Below are 22,253 nucleotides of genomic sequence, written 5' to 3' on the forward strand. Positions count from 1 at the left end.
GCCTTGTCAGGGAATATATCTGCGTGTAGGTGAGCTTCGCTCAGGTTTGGCCGCTCAGACAATAACAGTATCAGAGTTGACACAGGCTGTTGGCGGGGGTAATTGTTTTGAGTCTTACCCAGAATCTCTCACAGGATTTAAGCATAACTGGATTAAACCGAGGCTCTGCAGTGGACACATCTACTCTCTCACTTTTTAACATTTAATCAAGCTCTCAAACATCATTCGATCTTCTCTCTGCAGGTCAATTCATGGCTAAAGTCGGTTTTCTTGTCCCCACCCCACTGCACATGTTGAAAAGGGATAGACTGAACAAACTGAACAAAAACCCTGGATTTATTTTTTCTGTTTATGGCCTGACGTGCAGCCTCAAACAATATACTCTCATTGACCTAAAGCACTTATAGCCTGAGTTAGATCCTCCTCTTTTGTTGAGGAAGGATCATGCGAGCATCACCAGACATCTCACATCCATCCACAGCTTAAAATTCTAAGAACACAGCCAGTGCCGACCACAGAGGAAATGCTTTAAAAAAGATCAATGTGCTTGCTAAAGTGCTGGACTATAAATAAGCTTCTCCTCTGTGCATTCCAAACAGCAGTCAGAGAGCGATACCCATGTCAGGGAGAGGAACCAAAACGCTCTTTATTCGAACACCTTTTCCAGCTGTGCCAGAAATTTATCCTCACTGATTACATACACCCAGGAATAATGAGCCAGGTCAGGAAGCCCGTTGCTTTCGTTTGCTGATAACCACTTAATGTGGACTTGTGAAGCATGTGGCTTTTAATCCAGACTCTCCAGCATGATAAATCCAGGGTTCGCATGGACGTACATTTTTACAGCCCTAAAAAATTAGCCCGAGGGCATAGAGTCCCGTTAGTGCGCCTAGCTGCTTGCATTCAAAAACAGTACGCGGCAACAAAGGCATTAAAGCTCAAGTGTATCGTTTTGTCTTATAAGACATTGTTCTTTTCAGCCTTTGTCTAACGGGCAAGGTCAGAACAATGCTAGAGAGAACCAGCTGCAAATATGATACATGGTGGACAATGACTGATGAGCAAATTAATCAAAATGTGATGTGATCATTATCAACCGTGTATTATTTAGTCTATTAGGAAATGGTCTGCTCCTTATCAAGCCTGGGAATTATTTTGAATGATAAATTTTAAATGTTTTTTTTTTTTTTTATACCACAAAAGAATGAAATGTTAAATCAAAATTTACTGTTAAAAGATACATGAAAAGTGATACCCCCGCCCCTCTATACATCCAGCTCTGTATTCTTGCCTGAGAATCCAGTTGTAATCTCTTTTGCTTGATGACAGCAATGTGAGTAACAGCAAGTGCAAATTAGTTTCTCAGAATTCCTCTTGACACAGGGTCCTTGCATTTTTTTGTCACTGCAGCATGTAACTCGTCTAAGAGATCTTAGACTAAAACTGCTTCAGACACATCATAGACACTTATATTTGCCATTGTTGGGCACACACAAACACACAATGCAGTTATTAGATATCAGCTTTTAAAAGTTTTTATTATTATTATTATTATTTATTTATTAGAAGAGTTCAAACCAGTCTACTTGAGTTTGATTTAGATCATTATTTGAGATTTGCACTTCTAACAATATCAATTCTCACTTTGAATCACACATATTAAAGCAAATACCCTGATCTCTCCACACTTTCAGCATGACTGATGACTGGTTACATGAAGATGCATGATGTTTTGTTGTTTAGAAACCAGCTGACAGTGCTGCATTTCAGAATCGTATTCTACTCAAACACGTTTTCTTGGTATTATCTGATGGTAAACTGCAATTAATCATCCCACAAGCTTTGCATTACAGCTGCAATGTAGATACCAGTGGTGCAGACACTTTTATAATTTTGAGATCCCATCCTACACTGTGAATTAAGCATGACCTGATCACTTTAGGCTGTTAATTATAAGTTATTTATTAGTTTATTCATATTCAGATTTCACACATGCGAAGGCCAGTGACATTTACGCCTTTTCACATGTGTGTCTTTGGCAGCATTTGATATAATGTTGCTTCTTGCACATTTAACAATATTTACACAGTGAAATGCCCAATGAGTGGCGCCGCAAGCGTGCTTAGTTTAATCCCAAATTGAACGTGAATCTGGTAATGTTTTATTGTGTTGGTTGTTGTACATATCTTGACAGTTTGGAAATGAAATGTCTGGTGAGTTGAATTTAACAATGATTATAACGTACCATTTAACGCTACACATCTCTACCCTAAACCTAACTGAGAGTGCTAACGAAAGCAAATTTGAGATGAAAACACACTTATTGAAGCATGTTCTATTTTAGCTTGCTTCTACAAGCACTCTGCATTACGAGTGCAACGCTGTACCAGGTGGGCTACTGAGCAAGTTTTCTTCATCAAAAAAAGCCAGATGCAAAAGTCAAGATGTATTAGTCTACAAATCATGCACTATGCTAAAAGTGTTTTAAGGTCATAACATAGTATTGTGCAAGGAATCACAAAATCTTTAATAATCAATGGTCTGTCCGCTGTCATAATTTGTGTGAAAGGGATTAAAAGTTGTTGTTTCACTGCCACTAGTTTATTTGACCTGTATGGGAACTGCAATAAATTGTATCGCTTTTGGAGTTTCTCAAAAAAGTAGGAAAAGGTAGGTAAAAGGAGTCCTCAGAAATGTTTTAGTCTTGAATTGCCGTGGTTGTGGTCAGGCCGGTAGTCTTGTGTTAATTAGTGATGGGGTCTGAATCTGTCACTCCAACTGACAGTGCAACAGACCATGTTTGGCATTAGGCTTATTCTTACTTCATTGGTAAAACCTCTCTGCATGTTGTTTGGTTATCTCTGTGTTGTGCTTTATTAGACTGGGACAGATTGCATCAGGGATTTATCATCCTCAGTGTAAGTGAGAGTCTGAGGGCAAAAGTCACTGTCACATAATGCATCATCTCAACGTGTGCTGACTCACCCGTGAAAAACAAACAAACAAAACAGTCATGATCCCAGTGTCCTCTCCCAGTCCAGACACTTTCCTTTGTGTCCTTAGGAGGGGGTGGCTAATGTCCTGTGCAACTGATTAATGGGCAGAAATGGCTTATGAACTGAACGCATTGTAAACCTTGCTCTGAAGTCTTTATCTACTGTAGCGTTTCTTGTGTGGAAACATACATTTCTGCCTTGGCTAGTCCATCACCAAGATTATATCCCACCATCTGTCCATCAACCACACAAAGTTCTTATAAAAGCAAGAATCTTATGCATATTATTTGATCATTTCTCACTGCACTTTTCACCAAGTAGGACTTACAGGTTTATCTTTTTTTATATGATGTTTAAATATTGTGTGCATTGTGTATCTAGAGAACATTTTATATCACCTTACATAAGCAAACTCACCACAGTTAAGTACTGGACCAACAGTATTAACGTCTTCTAAACCCTTTTTTTTTTCTTTTTTTTTACCACAAAATATGACCTTTTGTCTCTCGGATTAAACATGCTTTAGTGATGGATATATCATATATGTAAGGAAAATCTTCTTTGTAATGTACCATACTGTTTCTTTTTGATCTACAATGCTCATAATCCCAGGGACACCAGCTGTCAGGGTTCTGTCACTTCGGTCTAGTTTATTCATGGTTTTGTGACTTCAAGTGTGCTCGAGCTGCGCGCTCTCTCGTCTGCGTGCTCTGTTTCATGTTGGGGCGTGGTGTTCGGTTCCTGGCACTCCTGTCTTGTTCAGACTCAGTTCTGGTTTCGTGTCGGGGTATGGACACTCACGCTCCAGGCTTGTTCTTGCTGTAGGAGTGTGCGGTCTCGAGTTCGCTCGGGCCGTGCGCTCCTCTGTGAGTGTGTTTGTTTTGTTCGGCACGCGGTTCAGTTTCGGACCGCGTGCTTTTTCGTTGTGTTGTACTCAGCTCGTTCTTTGGCTGCGTGCTTTCTTGTTTTGTCTTGTTCTGTGTTGCACGCAGCTTGTGTCTTTCCACTGGATGCGTGCTTTCATGTTTGTCATGTTTTGTGAACGCGCAGCTTAAGTCTCCTCAATAGCTGTGTGTTCGTGTCTTGTTTTGCACATGGCTAGTGATTTTGTTTTGCTGACCATGTGCTTGTGTTTTGTGTGAGCACACGACTTGTCTTGTTTGGTTCTATGTGCCATATGCTCTCATGTCAATTGTCTTGACCCCACCCACCTTGTTTCCTGATTATTGGTTAATTTACCCCACCTGTGTTTACTCGTTACACTCCTCATTTGCTCCCTTTATAATCTCCTTGTGTTTGCAGTCCTGTGTCGGTTCGTCGTCGATCTTACCCTGTGTGAAGCCCTGCCAGTCTGTGGTCCACTACGGGGTATTTTTTGTTTGTTGATTTTATTTATAATTAATAAAGTCCTATTTCCTCCTGCAAGTGAGTCCTCGCTCTCATCCCTTCACCCACATCTGACACCAGCATTTAATTGTTTGTCTCCTATCAGTTTAGGGTTGTCATATAGCATTTACTTTCTGTATATGAGGAAAATGAAAATAAATGATAAATGAGATCTTGTTCATATCTCAGTTGCTTCTCTAATGAGACTGGTATAGAGAGCAAAAGAAGTGTTCTGCTTTCCAGATCTTTATCTTAATAATCACTCTTGTAATGTCATATGTGGCTCCTTAAATGTCAGGGGAGATCAGTCACAATTGTTCTCAGATTTGTATAAATGCTGGAAAATAATAATAATTATTATTATTTCTGTTTCTCTCTTTATTATTTGTGAAATACACTAGCAATTTCTGAGTGAAAATAAAAAAAATTCTGTAATATAAAATCAAATTCTTTCAAAACAAAATAACTTGAGATTTTACACTAATCAGTCAAAATAACATTGAATAGCATCGATTATATAATTACAATGGCACCTGTCAAGGGTTTGGGATATATTAGTGAACAGTAACAATAAGTGAACAGTCAGTTTTTGAATTCCATGTGAAAACAGGAAAAGTACTGTAGGCAAGTGAAAAAGATCTGAGTGATTTTGACAAGGAAGCATTTTGATGAGAGAGTGTCAGAGCACCTCCAAAATAGCAAGTCTTGTGAGGTGGAACACGCAAGGACAACCGGTAAAACAGTATCAGTGTCATGGGCGCCCAAGGCTTTCTAATGTACATGGGGAGCGAAGGCTAGCCCATCTGGTCCAATCGCCCAGAAGAGCTCCAGCTCAAACTGCTGAAATATGTAATGCTGGCCATTACAGAAAGCTGTCAGAACACACAGTGCATTGAAATTTATAGAGCATGAGGCTGCACAGCTGCAGACTGGTCAGAGTGCCCCTGTCTACAGCTTAAAGTACCTACAGTGGGCAAATGAGTGTTAAAACTGGAAGGTTGACTGTTCTGATGAATCATGTTTAGATCAGGTGAATGGCTGAGTGTGTATGTGTTTTTTACCTGGGAAAAACATGGCAGCAGGATGCACTATGAGAATAAGACCGACCAGTGGAGACAGTATGCTCTTGGCATTGTTCTGCTGGGAAACCTTGGGACATGGCATTCATGTGGACGTTACTTTGACACATGCCGCCTACCACCTAAAAATTGTTGCAGACCACATACATCCCTTCACGGAAATAGTGTTCTCTGATGTCAGTGGCCTCTTTCAGATGAATGATGCTCCATGCCACACTGCACAAACTGAGCAGGAACAAGAGTTTTAAGGCATTGCTTTGGCCTCCAAATTCCCCAGATCTCAATCTGATTATGGGATGTGCTGGAACGACAAATCCAATCCATGGAGGCCGAATCTCACAACACTAATATATTGGTGCCAGACACCATAGGACAGGTTCAGAGGTCTTGCAGAGTCCATGCCTCAATATATCAAAGCTCTTTTGGCAGAACGAGGGGAGCCTACACGATAGGCAGGTGGCTTTAATGTTGTGGATATTTAGTGTATAGCTCCACACTTGTTTTATGTCTTACAAATTTCTTCTAAGCTATAAAGGAGCATCTAAATATACAAGCATCCCTTTGCTATGTCATTTTGATTGTTTCATTGATGGCCATAAAAAGTGCAAATAAATCAATCAATGAGTTCAAGTTCAAATTCAAGTTTATTTGTATAGTGCTTTTTACGATACAAATCGTTGCAAAGCAGCTCTACAGGAATTTAAGTTTCCACAATATATTTATATATTGCAGAACCTTAATATATTCAACTTATGGCAAAATTAGGTAATTCTGTATGTTGTCTGAGCATTGGCATCCTCTGAGGGGTTGGCATTATCTTTTCTCAGGTGTTCGGTCATCTCAGATCATTTAAGGGTTGGATCTAGACTGAAGCTTCTGTAATTCCTAGTTACCACGGGATGTTAATGTGAATGCTTGGCTAAAGAGATGTGTCTTTAATCTAGATTTAAACAGAGAGAGTGTGTCTGAACCTCGAACGTTATCAGGAAGGCTATTCCAGATTTTAAGCAACTATAATCACTATGTGCTTTGTTATTGTCAGTTGCTGTGTCTGACATGAGAGAGTGCACTTGCATCGAATCTAGCATCCACAGCGGGATCTTGCAGCCCATCTTTGATATTTTCTTGAGAAGTGGATTTTGGAAGGGATGAGGACAGGAAATAAGAGAGAGCTGTGTTAGTTTACTTGAATGAGGGATGATTTACAGCGGTGGGGAAAGCACTCAGGGCCTCGTCGGATGTTGTGTAACACATACAAATGGCCATGTCAAACACTTAATTAATTTAACTGGAAGAGAGACCTTCACCATGAAGAATAAAAGCCACCTGGCTCATTTCATTTTAAAAAAGAAAAATGCTAATGTTGTGGCGACTTGCTCGCTGGATGCTCGTTTTTACCCATCGGATCCATTTATGTTTGTTATAAATGGTTATTTATTCCATTGAAAGGAAGATGACTTTTCATTGTGCATGTTAAATTCAAAGTGAGTGAAAGTCGGTTACTTGCAGGCAATAAACACAATGAATGTCTGAGTCAGAGGCTGGTTTGTTATGTGATGCCTCGCAGGCTTCCATTAAGACAATAGAATGCAGTGTTTTAGAAAGGAACAATGCCTCTGCCATTCATCAGGAGATGTGTTTAGGTAGAGCGGAAGAGAGTGGAGCAGGGTTCAGTGAAGACCACAGCAGAGAGTTAAGAGCTGTTTGACAGGGTGACGTGCATTTGACTAATGAAATGAACCGTGAGTTGTACGCCAGCTGTGCTCAGTTGGTGATGCTAGCAAGAGTAATGTGTTTTTCAGCTGGTATTGGGCCTAGCCTATTGTGAAGAATACATTACAGTCCATGACACCCGTGGAATGCTGGAGTGTTTAGCTGAGACACTGCCGTCATGCAGCTGCCTGCTGTTAGTGCACTTGAATAAAAAAATAAAATAAAATAAAGTGCCTTTGAAATGTAAAAACATAAAGAACTAATTTTTTTTTTTTTTTTTTTTTTAATGAAACAACTTTTATTTCAACTGTGTTGGCAACATACCAATGTCTTTTTTTTTCTTTTTAAATTTTATAAATGAATGTCTTATCTTGACCACCATACCTTTAATAAAAATAAACATTATTAGAGGTGACAAACAACAACTATGGTAACATGTGCCTTATTTGATCAAAATATATATGGTTGTATTTTTATACATTATGAGACAAAAATGCTTGAGAACTCAGAATCAGATGCGAGGGAACTGAATACACAGTATTACACACAGTCTTGTAGAAAGAACTGACATGAGAGACTGCCTTCTTTCACATTAATGAAATGAAAAATGAGAAAGCTGAACAGTTCATGCAAAAAAACAAAGGTTGATTAAATGATTATAGAGCAAAAAACAAAACAAAAAAAAAACAAAACAAACAAACAAAAACAACAAAAGACCAAGTTGTTTATGATTCAGTATCAGGTACTCCAATAAGAACAATGTTCAAATTAAAACCGTAGTGAAAAAACAAAACAAAAACAGAACAGAAATAATACTAAAAATAATAAACAATAATAATAAATTAAGATAGCCATGCATTTAGCAAGGCAAACACTAGCATTTGGAAACTGAATGCAACGTTTATGGATGTCTTTGTGTGTATGACACAGTTGTGAAGCTCTAATTCACATAGACTCCTTTTAAATTTTTTTTTTTTCATCATGCTTCTTATAGAATCCATTTTACATCCAAATCTGGACAGATCTTCTACACAAAGTCCCAGAAAACGAAATGGCCTTCTCTTTATTATTCTGATATTTTTATTTTCTCCAAAGTGTTCCCTCACTGTGATGTGCCATAATGGTAGATATATTTATATATATTTATATATACGTAGTTATATTTTCCCTTTGTTCGTTTGGTACATAAACTGAAATCATTGCGAGTTGTTTGGCTGTGGTCTCTTAGTAGGCAAACAGGAAGGGGAGGAGCTTATGCAGGATCAGCAGAGTGATGTAAAGGAGTGGCTCAGTGATTGCCATGGTTCCGGAACCTGCAAATGTCAGCGACAGCAGAGAGAGAGAGACAGAGACAGAAATGCTTGTTAGATCACAGTGCACGCTAAAATAAAATAAATATCATCAGTTTTTCAAACATTCATTTACCAAGAACATTAGCATTTATTTGAAAAACAGAGCATTTTCATTGCTTATTTATTTCATTGGATATTTATTACATCCAAATCTGATTCAGCATGTGAGCCATATTTCACATTATTAAAGCCCTTCAAATGGCAATTTCATAACGACTGCTCAGCAATTTTGCTCTTATCGCCTCATTCCTCCAACGAAGTTAACAATCTCACTTTACAAGAGCAAAACACAGTCAGCTCTACTGTGTCAGGGTTCTGTCGTGTGTGTCATGTGTTCCTGCCCCTTGTGTCCATATTTGGTTTGTTTCCTGTCCTTGTTTCATGTGACTTATTAGTTCATTCTGTTCAGGTGTGTCTGTCTCATTAGCGTGTGTATTTAAGTTCCTGCCTGTTGAGTTTCGTGCTGTCTGGTCTACTCGTTACTCCCCGGTGTTCCTGTTGATGTCTGCCTTGCCTTGTCCTGCCCTGCCCTGATGTCATGATTAAAGTCTGTTATTTGAGTTTATATCCTCGTCTGCGTGTTCCTGGTTCCTCCCTCGTGTGTGCACCGTGACATACTGGAGATGTTGAAAAAAATGGCACACATGCAGAGAAGAGCCCTATAGGGGCCTCGATGTAGGCTACATGCCCTTGTGTGGAAACTACATGACATTTCCTCTCTGTGACTGACAGAAAAACAGCAGCCCACGGGCCTTTTGAGTGCTAGCCAACAGCGGCACAGCAGAATACAGAAACAGATTGTGACAAGAACGCACTTAAACGAACACACAACACACACAAGAAAATGCCAGAAGGATACATTTAGATCACACATCCCTCCAATATAGACATGAACGCAAGACGTAAACACACTGGTAATGATTCATTGCTTAACGGGGCTGCAGCACCGCTGATTTTTAGAGTGTGAAACGGCCATCTGTTTTCAGCAGTTGTGATTTTCCCATGGCCATTTCTCACAATGCTCCTTTACTCTTTCTCTCCCGTCATCCCCGAGCAGATTAGCGTGGCATGGCAGGCCGCCTCATGACAGGAACAGCTAGCTAGCACGACGTAACACCAGCTCTAGGAGCATGTCTTACAGTGGGCTCCTGGAGCATGCCCATATGTCTTTAGAAGCCACATTTATTTTGCTTCCTCTCTTCTATCATCATTATTGCAGAGGGAAGAGGATGGTGTTGTACTCGTGCGTGGTTGGTTGAGTTGGTGTAGGGCGGTCGGAAAATGGTGTGGTTCAATTTCATGCTCTCTCTGTAAAGTCAAACATTACAGCAGGGCTTGCTCTTGATTTGACACAAAGAAACATTCATCTTCTCCTCTTTATTCTTTTAGTATTTCTATCTGGATCACTGGAACATAACTTTAGCTCTTTTCCCAACAGAATATTTTCTTGAATGAATCTGAAAATGGTGAATATATCAAAAGAAAGAACAGAGCCATAATTTCCTTCTCTTTTTTTTAAGTGAATTTCAAATAATGTTTTTAAGTGAAATTCAAAGACTTCATCCAGATCGGGTTCAGAACACTTATCAAATCATTAATAATCAGAGTCCAAGTCCATCAGATTGTGATGGGCGCTTTTGAAACACTGCTTCGTGAAGCTTCAAAACCTTTGAACTTGTATCAAACCAGTGATTTGGAACATGTATCAAAATGCCAAAGTCAAATGATTTCAGAAGATGATGCTTTGTTCCATTGTAACATTTTCATTCCTTTTCGAAATTTCAGTGGTCTATATGAGCCCATTAAACAATTTTCACCTGATCTTGGATCAGTTTTATAAACTTGTAGATACTTTACTGATAGATTTGTATAACAAAATAGAAGAGTTGCAGTTATTATCTAATTGGCCTGATTAACCAAGCTCTTCATAGAACAAAACAAGCCCTACAATTTAACAAAACAACACATTATAGAGACACTTCATATTTAATGGTGTTAGATTACATTTTTAATTGCATTCAATGGATTACACTTTTTTCAATTAGTTTCTAAAAGGTGTTTTTATTTTGGGCCGGGTTCTAAGCGATTCAAAGTTTTGAAAAGCTTAGCTTCTCCCATCACTACCATCAACATCTCCAGAGCTTACGCAGTTATAACATGTTAGCTTACTTGAGTGTAAACAACTTCTGTTCACTATTATTTTACAGAGATCTAACATTGAAAATATGGATTGCTTGAATAACTCATTAATGGCAGAGAAGCTTTGTGTAATAAATGACATCTATGGTGGGGAAAGAGTTCAAAACTGAAACTGCATGAAACCGTAGTATCTTCCATAAATCGTCCTTCAAAATTTCACTCCACACGTAAAGAAAATCTCTTACCAAGGGACATGATAGATACAGACGAGATTAGATTAAACAAGGGTAAGTGAATACACGAACAGACGTGCAAATCAGCTAAAATGGCAAAGTCATGACCCTTACTGCTGTGGAAATAATTACAGTCAACACTGACGCAGAGGGCTTCTGTGTCCAGCTCATTACTCACATGCCATCAGTAATCTCCTCCTCTTCCTCATTTAACCCTCTAGGAAAGGACGCTAATCCGTCTGTTCGCTTAATAACATATTTAATGAACACACCCCAGTGATCAGGGTCAGTGCCACTTTTAATAATATTTTATAACCTTTCAGGGATTATGGTTCTCATACAGCGTATAGAAGGACATATTATAATGGGAAAGGTAAATTGCATCCCTGCAAAAATCCATGTTGTTTGTTTAATAATCCATGCTGGTCCAATTAGGGCAAGTTATCTGAATCATTTATCTGCTAAATTGAATTTTAAGGATATTTAAGTAATATGCGAATTTAGGCACATCCTTAATAGACTGACTGCATGCTGACTATTTCTTCTCATTCATTTCTGGGTCATTTTTTCCCATTGCCCATTTTATCACTCTTTTAACTATATGCTGCATGAAGCATCTTGCCTCAGGTCTTGCCACAACCTTGAGATTACATTTTCATGTGGACTAGTCACTGTAAGAAGCAGAATTTTTTAACTGGCCCTGTTTTTAAATGTATTGGCTCACAGCGATATTCACTTGCGTCCTGCCCTCGGGCCAAACACAAATGACCTGACATTCTACATTAGCTTCTCCTGATGCAATGCAGGGTACATGGTTATCTTAATGATAGCAAACCATCCTGATCCATGTGCAGCCCACCTTTGAATCATTTTATATTGGTAATGATATCAGTATTATTACTGCAGTGTTCTTGCTGCATTACGGAATTTTTGAAAATAAGTCACGTTACATTTTGCTTTTATCAATTGTTTTTTCTCCCTTCTGATCTCAGCAGGTGTTCTTACGGGGAGCTATAATGGCCCTTGAGGGCCCACTGGGAGATCAGAAGCAATGGACTCTAAAGATGAAGGATTAGAGGGTTACTGTGTGATCATATCTGTTGAGCTGAGGCTGTGTTCCTCTCCCACTAAGGGATAATAGAGTTTCAGCAGCACACTCTACACACCTCAAAATCCGATTGATTATGGATTGTCGAAACCGTGCTTTATAAGCTACAGGCATATGTTTGGCTGCCCCAGCATGTCTGTGAATGCAGAGGCTGATATTAATGACACCTGCAAATGATTTTTTATAATGACAAGAGCTTAAGATGCTGATGGATCTATAATGAGTTATAATATCAAAACCGTGGTCCAAACTGGCAGTGCAATTATGATATCTTCACATACAGTAAGCCTACAAATATATGAAAAAAAGATAGCTTAAAAGAAAAGGAGGGTGACACTTATTCCCTCCAGACAAGAGCAGAGCTTCAGCAAACAAGAAGATTTAAGCCTGAATGACCGAAAAAGAGGGATTATTGATCACACTAAACCAACACACTCAGTATACATTCTGATAATTAACCTGTTTTTGCCATTTCACATTTATGAAAAGACATCCAAACAATGTTTTTGCTTAAATGTTACACCATATGATTTATATTTTGGCAGCAGCTATTTAAATTATTTACATTTAACCAGATGCAGTATGATAAGGCAACAAACAATAAAAAGTATCTCTTCCACTTTAAACTGAGTTTTTTTTTTTTAAAGCAACATTTTCAAACAGTTTCATGGTTTCTATTTCTGTAATGTAGCTCCAGCATTTTCCATGATCTGATAACAAGTGGTCAGCACTAAATAGAGGTTGGAAATGGGGTCTAAAATGGGGTCTTTTGTGATCAGATCATTGAAACCACATATGGAGGTACTCAAAAATGCCTGTGACCACATTGCATTAGTAGTGGAAATGCTCATCTATTCTGATGGATCCCAGATCACAGTGAAGCACTGCTTAATGTCTAAAAGTGCAGTCACATTTACTGCTGTATTGCAATTTTTGTGGCCAAAATCCAATCATTCAACAGGAATCCACACAATTACAAATTTTGTGTGAGAGCAAAATATTCCACTATGCAAATTATGCAACAAGTTCAATCAGAAAACAGCTTGGTTTGAAAATGACTACTGTGTGAGCTGTGCTTTACAGATCACTACACTATTGGCAACAGACAGTGGACCATTTTTGCCATGAAATTTCATTAGTTTCACAGCAGCTTAACACACGAGTGGTCGGGACGTTTTGTGACAAAGCCAACCAAAACAAGTGAGCCAAAACAAGCCATGTAACATGGGTTCGTTCATTCAACACTAGTCGCTGCACTCAACGCTCACATGAAAGCAATATAGAGTGTGATGGAATAAGAGGGGAGTGTTTCGATGAAATCCAAACTGGTCATAGGAGACCAGATGAAACAGTAATGCATCTCGGCTGATCACTTGTGTTTGGCTCATATAAAACAAATCTTAGCACTAGGTGGAAACAGGGCCTGAAAGAAGGCACAACCAAAAATAACAAATTGCGGTTACACTTTATTTTAAGGGGTCCTTGTTACAGTGTAATTATACATTTAAGTACGGAGTAATATTAATTAAGTACATGTACTTACTAAATAGTTAGGGTTAGGATTAGGGTTTGGCTTAGAAGTGCTTGCATGTTATTATGCATAATTTATTGCTATTATAATAGTAAGTGCATGTAACGTGTAACAAGGACACCTTAAAATAAAGTGTTACCCAAATTGCTTCCATTGAAATCTAGTCATCTTACACCTGGATAGTATATGGTGTTTAAAACAAGGTAAGATGCTAGTATTACAGTATTAAATAGTGGCAGATACTGCAGCAAATAGCATCTTGTTTACTCTATGTGCAAATACACTCTCAATACACCTGTAAACAGAATAAACATGCTGTTTGTCTTATTATGGGCAGAGTTAGTAAAAACAGTCTTTGCCAACAAGATTGGCCACTATATTTGAAATACTGCCATTTTTGGTGTTAATTGTTCACTTAATTTGATGTGCTTAATGTAAATTAAATGAATAAATGAACAAACTGTGTCTCTGTCAAGTTTAAGTTCAAACTGTGGACACACTGCATTGACTGAAACAGCTGACAATGAGTCATGAAGCTGTCTTATTTTTCTCTGGATTGTCCATTTATTCTGTCACCTCCCATTTTTAAACCTATTTCTACACCAATTTTAGCCATCTATCACATATATATTATTCATGCTCTAATGCTTTATGTTCAGGCTTACCTTCATCTCTCTCTCTTTTTTTGCTCTCTCGCTGTCTATGTGAGTCATGTAGCCAAACAAAAGCTAGATTGAGACAATGTTCCCCTTGATTTCCCTAGTGCAGTCAGCAGGTACACAACTAAGCACAGTGCCCTAACATGACAGAAGCAGAGATGAAACAATTAACACTCGCCTAAGAGTGCTGAAGTGCTTTCCACACAGTGACAAAGCACAAACATATCCAGTTAAAAAATGTCTGCGGCGGGGGGTCGGCAGCTGGATGAGGCTCATCCGTTTACTGTGAAAGCTGTCCAGCAGCACTAAACACTAGGCTTCTTCCTTCAAGCACGCAATCATCCCACCACCACAACCCCCTGTGTTTGCTCTCAAGGGGGAACTCAATTTGATAACAGGTGTTTTAATCTTGCAAAAATGTGCTTGAAAAGTAAGTAAAACTGAACCAGGAGTGACATATATGAGTTCTGTATAATTATAATGCATGCAAAATAACCAGATTGAAGTTTGAGCGCATTATATGAAAAGGGAACGCTGAATTCTGAGAAAACACACGGATGCACAAACAGCTGTGTGGCAGGAGTGATATAAACTTATCAAGGGTGCCCAGGTCAACAGAGGTGGCATGATGCCAAATAAGAAAACGTTTTGATTTGTTTCACAGAAGAAAATTAAGTCATACGGCTTGCAAACAACATGAGGGTGAATAATTTGGATGTACTAACTATTTTAAATTCTCCCTCTTTCACCCTCTCCTGCCCCCCTTTCTGAAGCAAATAGCCAAATGTAAGGGTAAGTCTTAAAATTAAACTGTGTAATTAGATTATTCTAACCTGCTGAATCTTTGTAAAAGTATTTTAACGTCAATTTAACCTAAGAGCAACCACATAGCTTTTTTATACAATCAGGAAGCAGTGGTATTTAATATGAAATGAGTTTCTGAATTAATTAAACAAACAGTGTGCTGAGACAATGTCTTATTCCAGTAAGCATTACCACAAATGACATTTAATTATAGAGCACGTCTGCAAAAACACAAATTTTAATGCTTGAAGCTCTCATGAGAAAGCGATCAGACATGAACTGTTCCTCAGAAACCTGCGTTTTTTGTTCTTGGGCTCGGTGGGCATTTGATGGGCCATTTTCAACAGCGCAATGAGTTAATCTGCTCTTTCCAGTAAGGACAGACATGCCACCCAGCCCTGCTGGGAAAAATAACAAATAAAAGAAGCGAAAGCAGCAAGAGGCAATTCGATGCACCTGACAGCGTGTAGAAGGCCAAGCTTATCAGCTCCCGCCCATGGCATTCTTTTAATATTAATTGTTTCTGCCACTCAATGAAATTACATTGTGGAAAAGTGATAGATGCATGTTTCCAAAAGAGGAGGTATGTGTGTATGACAGAGAAAGAGAGTGAGCGTGAGCAGCGAGGGGTGAATTTTCTTTCTCTCCTCAAAAGCTGATAGTGTGGTCAGAACTGAAAGGTGTAATCCTTCAAATGTGGCAGATGACTCTTTAACCTTCTCACTTCAATGACAAAAACAGCTCCTAACCAAAAGAGGAAAAAGACAAATTTGAGATCTTCTGTCAATGTTAAATGTGCTCAAGCATTTACTGACACATAACAGAGTGACTAGCGTTGGCTCGCTGGTTCATTTGACTCAATCTGCCTGACCCTGTAAAAATCCCTCGTATTGAGAAGTGTAATATAATCTAAAATCTAAGCAATTCATATCAAATTAGGGAGAAACTAGCACTGAAGATTTTAAACCATGCCTTGAATTTCCTAACAAAGATAAATAACCAATTTATATAATAAAATTATCCTGTTTTAATAAATATGCTTAATTAATGATTAAGTGTGACAAGCCAAAAGTTAATCTATTCTAAAAGAGACAACAATAAAGCATGGGGCGACAGAATAGAAAGATAAATAAAGCCTGGAATGCAATACCGTGGAGGATCAGAGCACTGGCCCTCTTAATGTCCGACATGCTCGCCAAATGGCTGCCTCCATGTCTAGCTGCACTAAAGATAGGGTTGGCTGAGCATGTTGGCACACATACAGTCGCTCCGTACACACAGGGATGTCATGGTCCAAAAACAGCTTGTGCCACAGTTTCATATAGGATCAAATGCATCATGCTGCTTAAGCTTCTTTATCAAGAAATATTGCATTAAAAAAGCTACATTTACTTAATGAAATAAACATTTGACATTTTTATGTTGTTTGCACTGGAGATTTGTTTAAGCCTGTTTAAAAGCATTAATTATTTTATTTGTATCAAACAACTATCGTCAAAGATATATGCTACAAGTTTGGGGCTACGAAAGTATTCTCGTAGCTTCGTAAAATAATGGTTGAACCACTGATGTCACATGGACTATTTTACTGATGTCCTTGCTATGTTTCTGGACCTGGGAACGTAGCAGTTGCATTGCTGCCTACAGAGGGTCCGAGAGCTCTCAGATTTTATCAAAAAATATCTTAATTTGTGTTCCGAAGATGAATGAAGGTCTTACAGGTTTGGAACAACAGGAGGGTGAGTAATTAATGACAGAATTTTCCTTTTTGGGTGAACTATCCATTTTTTATTCTCATGAAAAGTGAACTGTTACAGTTCTAAAACAGGATGCTATCTGTTCTTGCTCACCCCTGAAGTCCTAGAACACAAATGTTGACAGGGGTCTCTCGTGAGACTTCACTGCAGTTATGGTCCACTATAACTGTAAACATCACTGTATCAGTCTATAGTTCAGTGTTTAGAAGTAACTGCAGGGTAATGCATCCCTGCCACAAACAAACTCCTCTGGCTCAGCTAGAGACTTCATGTAATCGCCCTACATTGTCTGCAGGAATCACTCCTGCAGTGACAGAAGCGAGAGTCAGAACACACCAAACCCTCTAAATCCCCAATGAAGCCCCTAATAAATAGAGGCCCTGACCTCAAGGCAAGAGTTAAAGAGACAAGGTGATATCTTGATAACCTATCTGTCACACTGCACCGTGGTCATAATGAGACAAAAAGGGTCGAGACAGCGCTGAGGCTGGACAGATCGCAATGTCACTTCCTGCTTAAGACAGACATGGTGTCGCCAGCAGCTTTTATCTCTTGCATTTTCACTCACAGAGAATAAAGTACATGATAGAAAAAGCATCACACACGCACACACAAACACAATTTTCAACTGCCTACTGAGCAGACAGAGGTTTGATATGGCACAGTGACAAATTAAACCTTGTCGCAAATGTGATTATTCTGAGATGTGCTTCACCGAATAGTGTGTATGCATCACAACAACAGCCTACATTGTGGCGAATGTCTTCACTGTGATAGCAAAAGCTGAAATCACCAATCCTCAAGAGTGCAGCCAACTGTCCCCATGAGGAAAACAGCTTAATAAACATACTAAATAATGTCTTAATGAAAATCTATAAATGCAGTGTTCCGGGAGGGTTAGGCTTAGGGATTAAGAAATAAAACATCATTAGCTTACAATAAAAAACAAAAAGTTGATTGAAAGTTCCACCATGATAGAAAAGCAATACAGGTTTTGCCTGCTCTAAATATCCTCACAGGAATAATACAATCTGAAATTGCCTACATTGTGGAGGCCAGCCTATGGTCCATATTTAAAAAAAAAAAAAAAGACAAAAAACAGCCTAATAAACATACCAGTAAATGGATTAGTGAAATTAAACTTGGGTGAGGTTTAAAAACAGAGGAGCAACAAATGAATAGCCTACTCCCATTACACACACATCAATTTTGGAAACGCAGACAGCTCTCTCAGAAGGTATGTCAAAAGCAAAATCTACTCACTCATATCATGGGGATAATATTAGAATTAAATGCCTAGACTGTACATATCAGTAATTTTATAAACATCCATGTTCTGCATTGTGAGCCACATTCTACAGAGCACAGTATTCAGCTAGGTCCTGGGTTCAAACATTAATTCAATAAAAAACAAAACAAAACAAAACAAAACAAAACACCACACATTTGAACATTGAACGCCTGATTATTTTTCCTCCCTAGACCCCTCGGTGTCGCTGTTGCACTGTCACTCACCGGATCCGTGCTGTTGTCTCAGGATAGATGAATTGCCCGGCCGAGGCGATGCTGACGACTTGTCTGTAGAGCCCGTCGTAGTCGTTGAAGGGGGAGCGGGTCCTATTCCAACCGGCGGGGGCATGTGGGGTTTTCCCTGACCCTGGCCCGGCTCAGAAGTGGCCCGTCCACCCGTCGCCGTGTTGCTGTTTCTCAGTGGCCATCGGTTCTGGATGTGAGACACTGCCTCCTCGGCCAGCATTCCCTCGCGCGGCGTCACGCGCAGAGTGGCCTGTACCTTGTATTCCTGAGTCTCATCAGAGTACAAGTCCACAACCCGACACTCATACACTCCCTCGTCCTCCTTCCGCACACCCGATAGGCTGAGCTTGTGGGAAATAGCGCTGCCCTGGACCCTCACCGTCTGTTCACGAAGAGATATATACATAACGTCACAACAGGTTTTGTTGACATCATAGTTTTGGCAGCACAGTCTCATTAGCCCCCCCCCCCCCCCCCCCCCCCCCCATTCGTATTATTACTAAACAAAACAATGTCCGAATTATCGGGGGTGGGGCCCTGGTTAACTCTCAAATTGTTGGGTAGTCGTACAAAAGTACATTTACAGGCTAAATTCCAGATATTAGCATATAAAGAGCAAGTTGCTACTTTTAGTAACCAAATTAGAAGGCCTACTGTATTTTCATCTGTAGCCAAATAGATCTTTTCGAACTTGCGTTCGCCTGGGGAGGTAACCATAGCAACAGTACGCCCTAGAACTTTGCGTTAGGAACATTTTCGAACCTTCATTGGCGAAACATAATTACAGATTCACATCTCACGCAGGCTGTTGTCTATCAAAAGTAGTAGTCGTGCGCAGTAAGATTTGAGTGAATCCATCTTCACAAGAATGTGTCCCAATTATCTATATAACTATTTTTATTTATTTATTGTTTGACCCTTCTGAAAACCATTCTAAAAGCTACATAATGTAGCAGTTACTGAAAGTTTTTAAAATGTTATTACTAGCTGAAATTTCTATGAACACAAACATTGAGACTGCGGACAACTGCAAATACGTCAGATTTATTAGGCTACTTATTTAGCTATTATTCATTTATTTGACCTTATAAAAACGAAAGCACGTTTCCAAAACAAATCCAGTGAAAGACGTATATTATTATTAATTCTTACAAAAATGGCAGCTGAAATATCAACAGTTCTTTGTGCACCCAATGAGCAGTATGAGCAGAGGAAGAAATGTCACAATAGCGTTCTTTCATCAATAATTAATAATTTTCATTCATTCATATTTTCGTTTCTTTTTCAAGCGAGATTCTGATTCTACTAAACATTACAAAATGTTATGATCAAAAATACGGTTAGTGTAATAGTTATTGTGATACTCACGCTTATTTTCGTGGCGTCCCGGTGGGCAACCTGTAAAAGATCACATCAAAACAACATGAGTAGCCAGCATGAGTAGTTTAATTAGGCTACTCATGTCACAATATCACTGTGCAACTTTTATTGACGCTTGAAAGACCTTACAATTAATAATAAACGAGAGGGCCATTCATTTAGAGTAGCACCATGGACAGCGACAGTTCCCTCTGATGCTGTTTTGCGGCATCTTTCATATGGCTATGGCAGGATTCATATTACTGGTTCAACAGACATCTAGTGTTTCATATGACACTTTCAATATCCATTGACAAAAGCAGACATGCAAAGGTAGACTTTATTTTGGTTTGGTTTGTCAGTCAGAAATTTACAGTTGTCTCAACCATCTCAGGGCTTGGTAAACACCTTGTGACATTTATTTACTTATTATTTATTTATTTTGTATAAATAAGCATGGCATCACGATTCTTCTTCTGAATGCCCACCCACCCACAGACACACAACCCAACTTGATTCAACAAAATAAATTAATAATTAATCGCCTAAGTGCGTTTAATTGAGATCGCACATCACAGGGGATCCAACTGGACGCATCTGGACACGAGAAGCATGCCACATCCCACTGCGGCCGTCAAACAGCACTCCTGGTGCGACTCCAATAAGAACTTCTATGTAAAATGTAAATGTAAAATGTGTTCAAGCGGCTTAGAGAACAACGAAAGCTCCTTTACCTTGGCTCTGTTGGCCGGAGCGCTAATTTGCAGTTCGTGAGTGATCTCTTTAGGGGCCGCTTCCTTGAGGTACCACCACTGAATCTCCAGAGAGAACGGCGAGACTCCGACGGCTCGAAAAGCGCACGGCATCTCTATGTCCTCGCCCTCACCGACACTCACATCTTTGGGCACTTCAGTAAATGTGGCTTATGAGGAAAACACATCAACAGCAAATAGAGCGGTTAAAAGAAACCCATCAAATAGATTCACTAAGGCCTATTAAGATGACAAACATATGTCTTTTGTTTTTTAAAAGCTTTGATATAAACTGTATTTGGCTTTAGTAGCCTGTAATATTACGGTTCAGATGGGAGTATGTTCAATTCTCCACACGTAATCATAATTCATTACTTTCACTACCCACATGCATTTAATAACAGGTTCAATATGCATCCATATGGCATGAAAAAAGCACAATGAAACATAAATAAGAAGAATGCAGTAATTTCACATGAGTAAAAAAAGAGGAAAACTAACAGAATCGCAACAGACTGCTCGTACTGAGTAAATACGCAACAAGGGAGAGACGAAAATCTGTTCAAGTTTACTCACCATTTATGCAGAATAGCAGGGGCGCATTCAGAATGAAATAATAAAGGACGCTGTGGAGTCCCCGTTTTCCCATGTCATAAATAAGGTGGTCAGATTGGAGAACGAGTGGAAGCGGTCATTTGACCTGGAGAAACAGGTTTTATTTCATTGGCATCTCCATAACATCGTCTCGTCCGGGTTTCTTCTTTTTAATATATAGTTTCTTCCTCGAAATGTAGAATAAAAGCACTGAAATCTCCAAATAAGATACTCCAAAACGATGCTGCGTCAGTCAAACAAAATGTAAAATCCAATGTTGCGGACTAGAAAACCCCCTTTATGTTGGGAAAACTGTGTGTGAAAAGTGTTATTCTCTTGAGTAAGTATCCTTTGCCCCTAAAGAATCCTCTGTTCGACCGTTTGCTTCTCATCAAGATAAAACTTGCTTTCAACAGTAGAAAATCTGCTCACTTTGGTCTCCATAAAAAGAGAAAAAATCCGTGATTCGTTTCCACCACCCATCACAAAACAATCCTGTGTCTAAACCCGCAAACCAAAAAAACAAGAAACTAAAAATAAAAACCAACGTCGGAGGACAAGATATCCCCTTGTCGTTTTTAAGGAGCAGTTAAGCACCTAACGACGAAGCGGCATCAGTGGATCGTTCCAGCTCGCGCCACCGGAACCCTCTGCTTTGTGTGTGAGCGCGTGAGCAGCGAGGAGGCGCTTTGGCATTTCCAGACCACTGACAGACTGACGGGGTTTGGGAGCAAACTAACCCTCTCTGTCTCTCAAATCAGCATACGGCTCGACCAATAAGAGGAAAACCGTACCAGCGGACGTACAAAGCAAATCACTGAAAATAAAAGCGCTTCGGCGACGGATGCGTTTTACTCCGTGAGAGCAACAAGCGACTATTAAAGTAGCAGGCGTCGTGTCATGACCAGAAGTATTTCATTTTAATATGAAAGTCCGATACCTCAGATTAGGCGGTCACTCTTAATCTCTTTCTGTCCCATCATTTGCCTCTGGTAATAATACCATAGAGGTAATCTGTCTTTTTTTTCTCCTCCCAGCTGGGAAATTAAGATGGTAACTTATTTTGGAACATGCTGGTTTCTATCTGGTCTAAGATGGTCATTAGCATTGTGGTAGACCATCTTGGATCAGGAACACACTACCATTTGGTCAAACTGATTTTGGAAACATGGTCAACCATCCAACGACCTGCTAACACCAGCTAATGGCCATTTCACGAGTTCACACTTACATATATTTAGCACGAGTAAGGTAA

The 22,253-nt window shown here is 39.3% G+C and overlaps 1 protein-coding gene across 1 annotated transcript; it reads right to left on the reverse strand.

The window, feature by feature from the left end:
* Positions 1–7,459: 7,459 nt before the first annotated feature.
* On the reverse strand, positions 7,460–21,714 carry vstm2b (V-set and transmembrane domain containing 2B). Its single transcript, XM_079417894.1, has 5 exons — positions 20,981–21,714; positions 20,387–20,574; positions 19,662–19,691; positions 18,273–18,675; positions 7,460–8,487 (listed from the first exon to the last, which is right to left on the reverse strand). Exons 1-5 carry the CDS (start codon positions 21,051–21,053, stop codon positions 8,399–8,401), a joined length of 783 nt encoding a protein of 260 aa, XP_079274020.1. The 5' UTR covers positions 21,054–21,714; the 3' UTR covers positions 7,460–8,398.
* Positions 21,715–22,253: the final 539 nt, after the last annotated feature.

Source organism: Barbus barbus (assembly GCF_936440315.1).
Source record: "Barbus barbus genome assembly, chromosome: 1".
Lineage (NCBI taxonomy): Eukaryota > Metazoa > Chordata > Actinopteri > Cypriniformes > Cyprinidae > Barbus > Barbus barbus.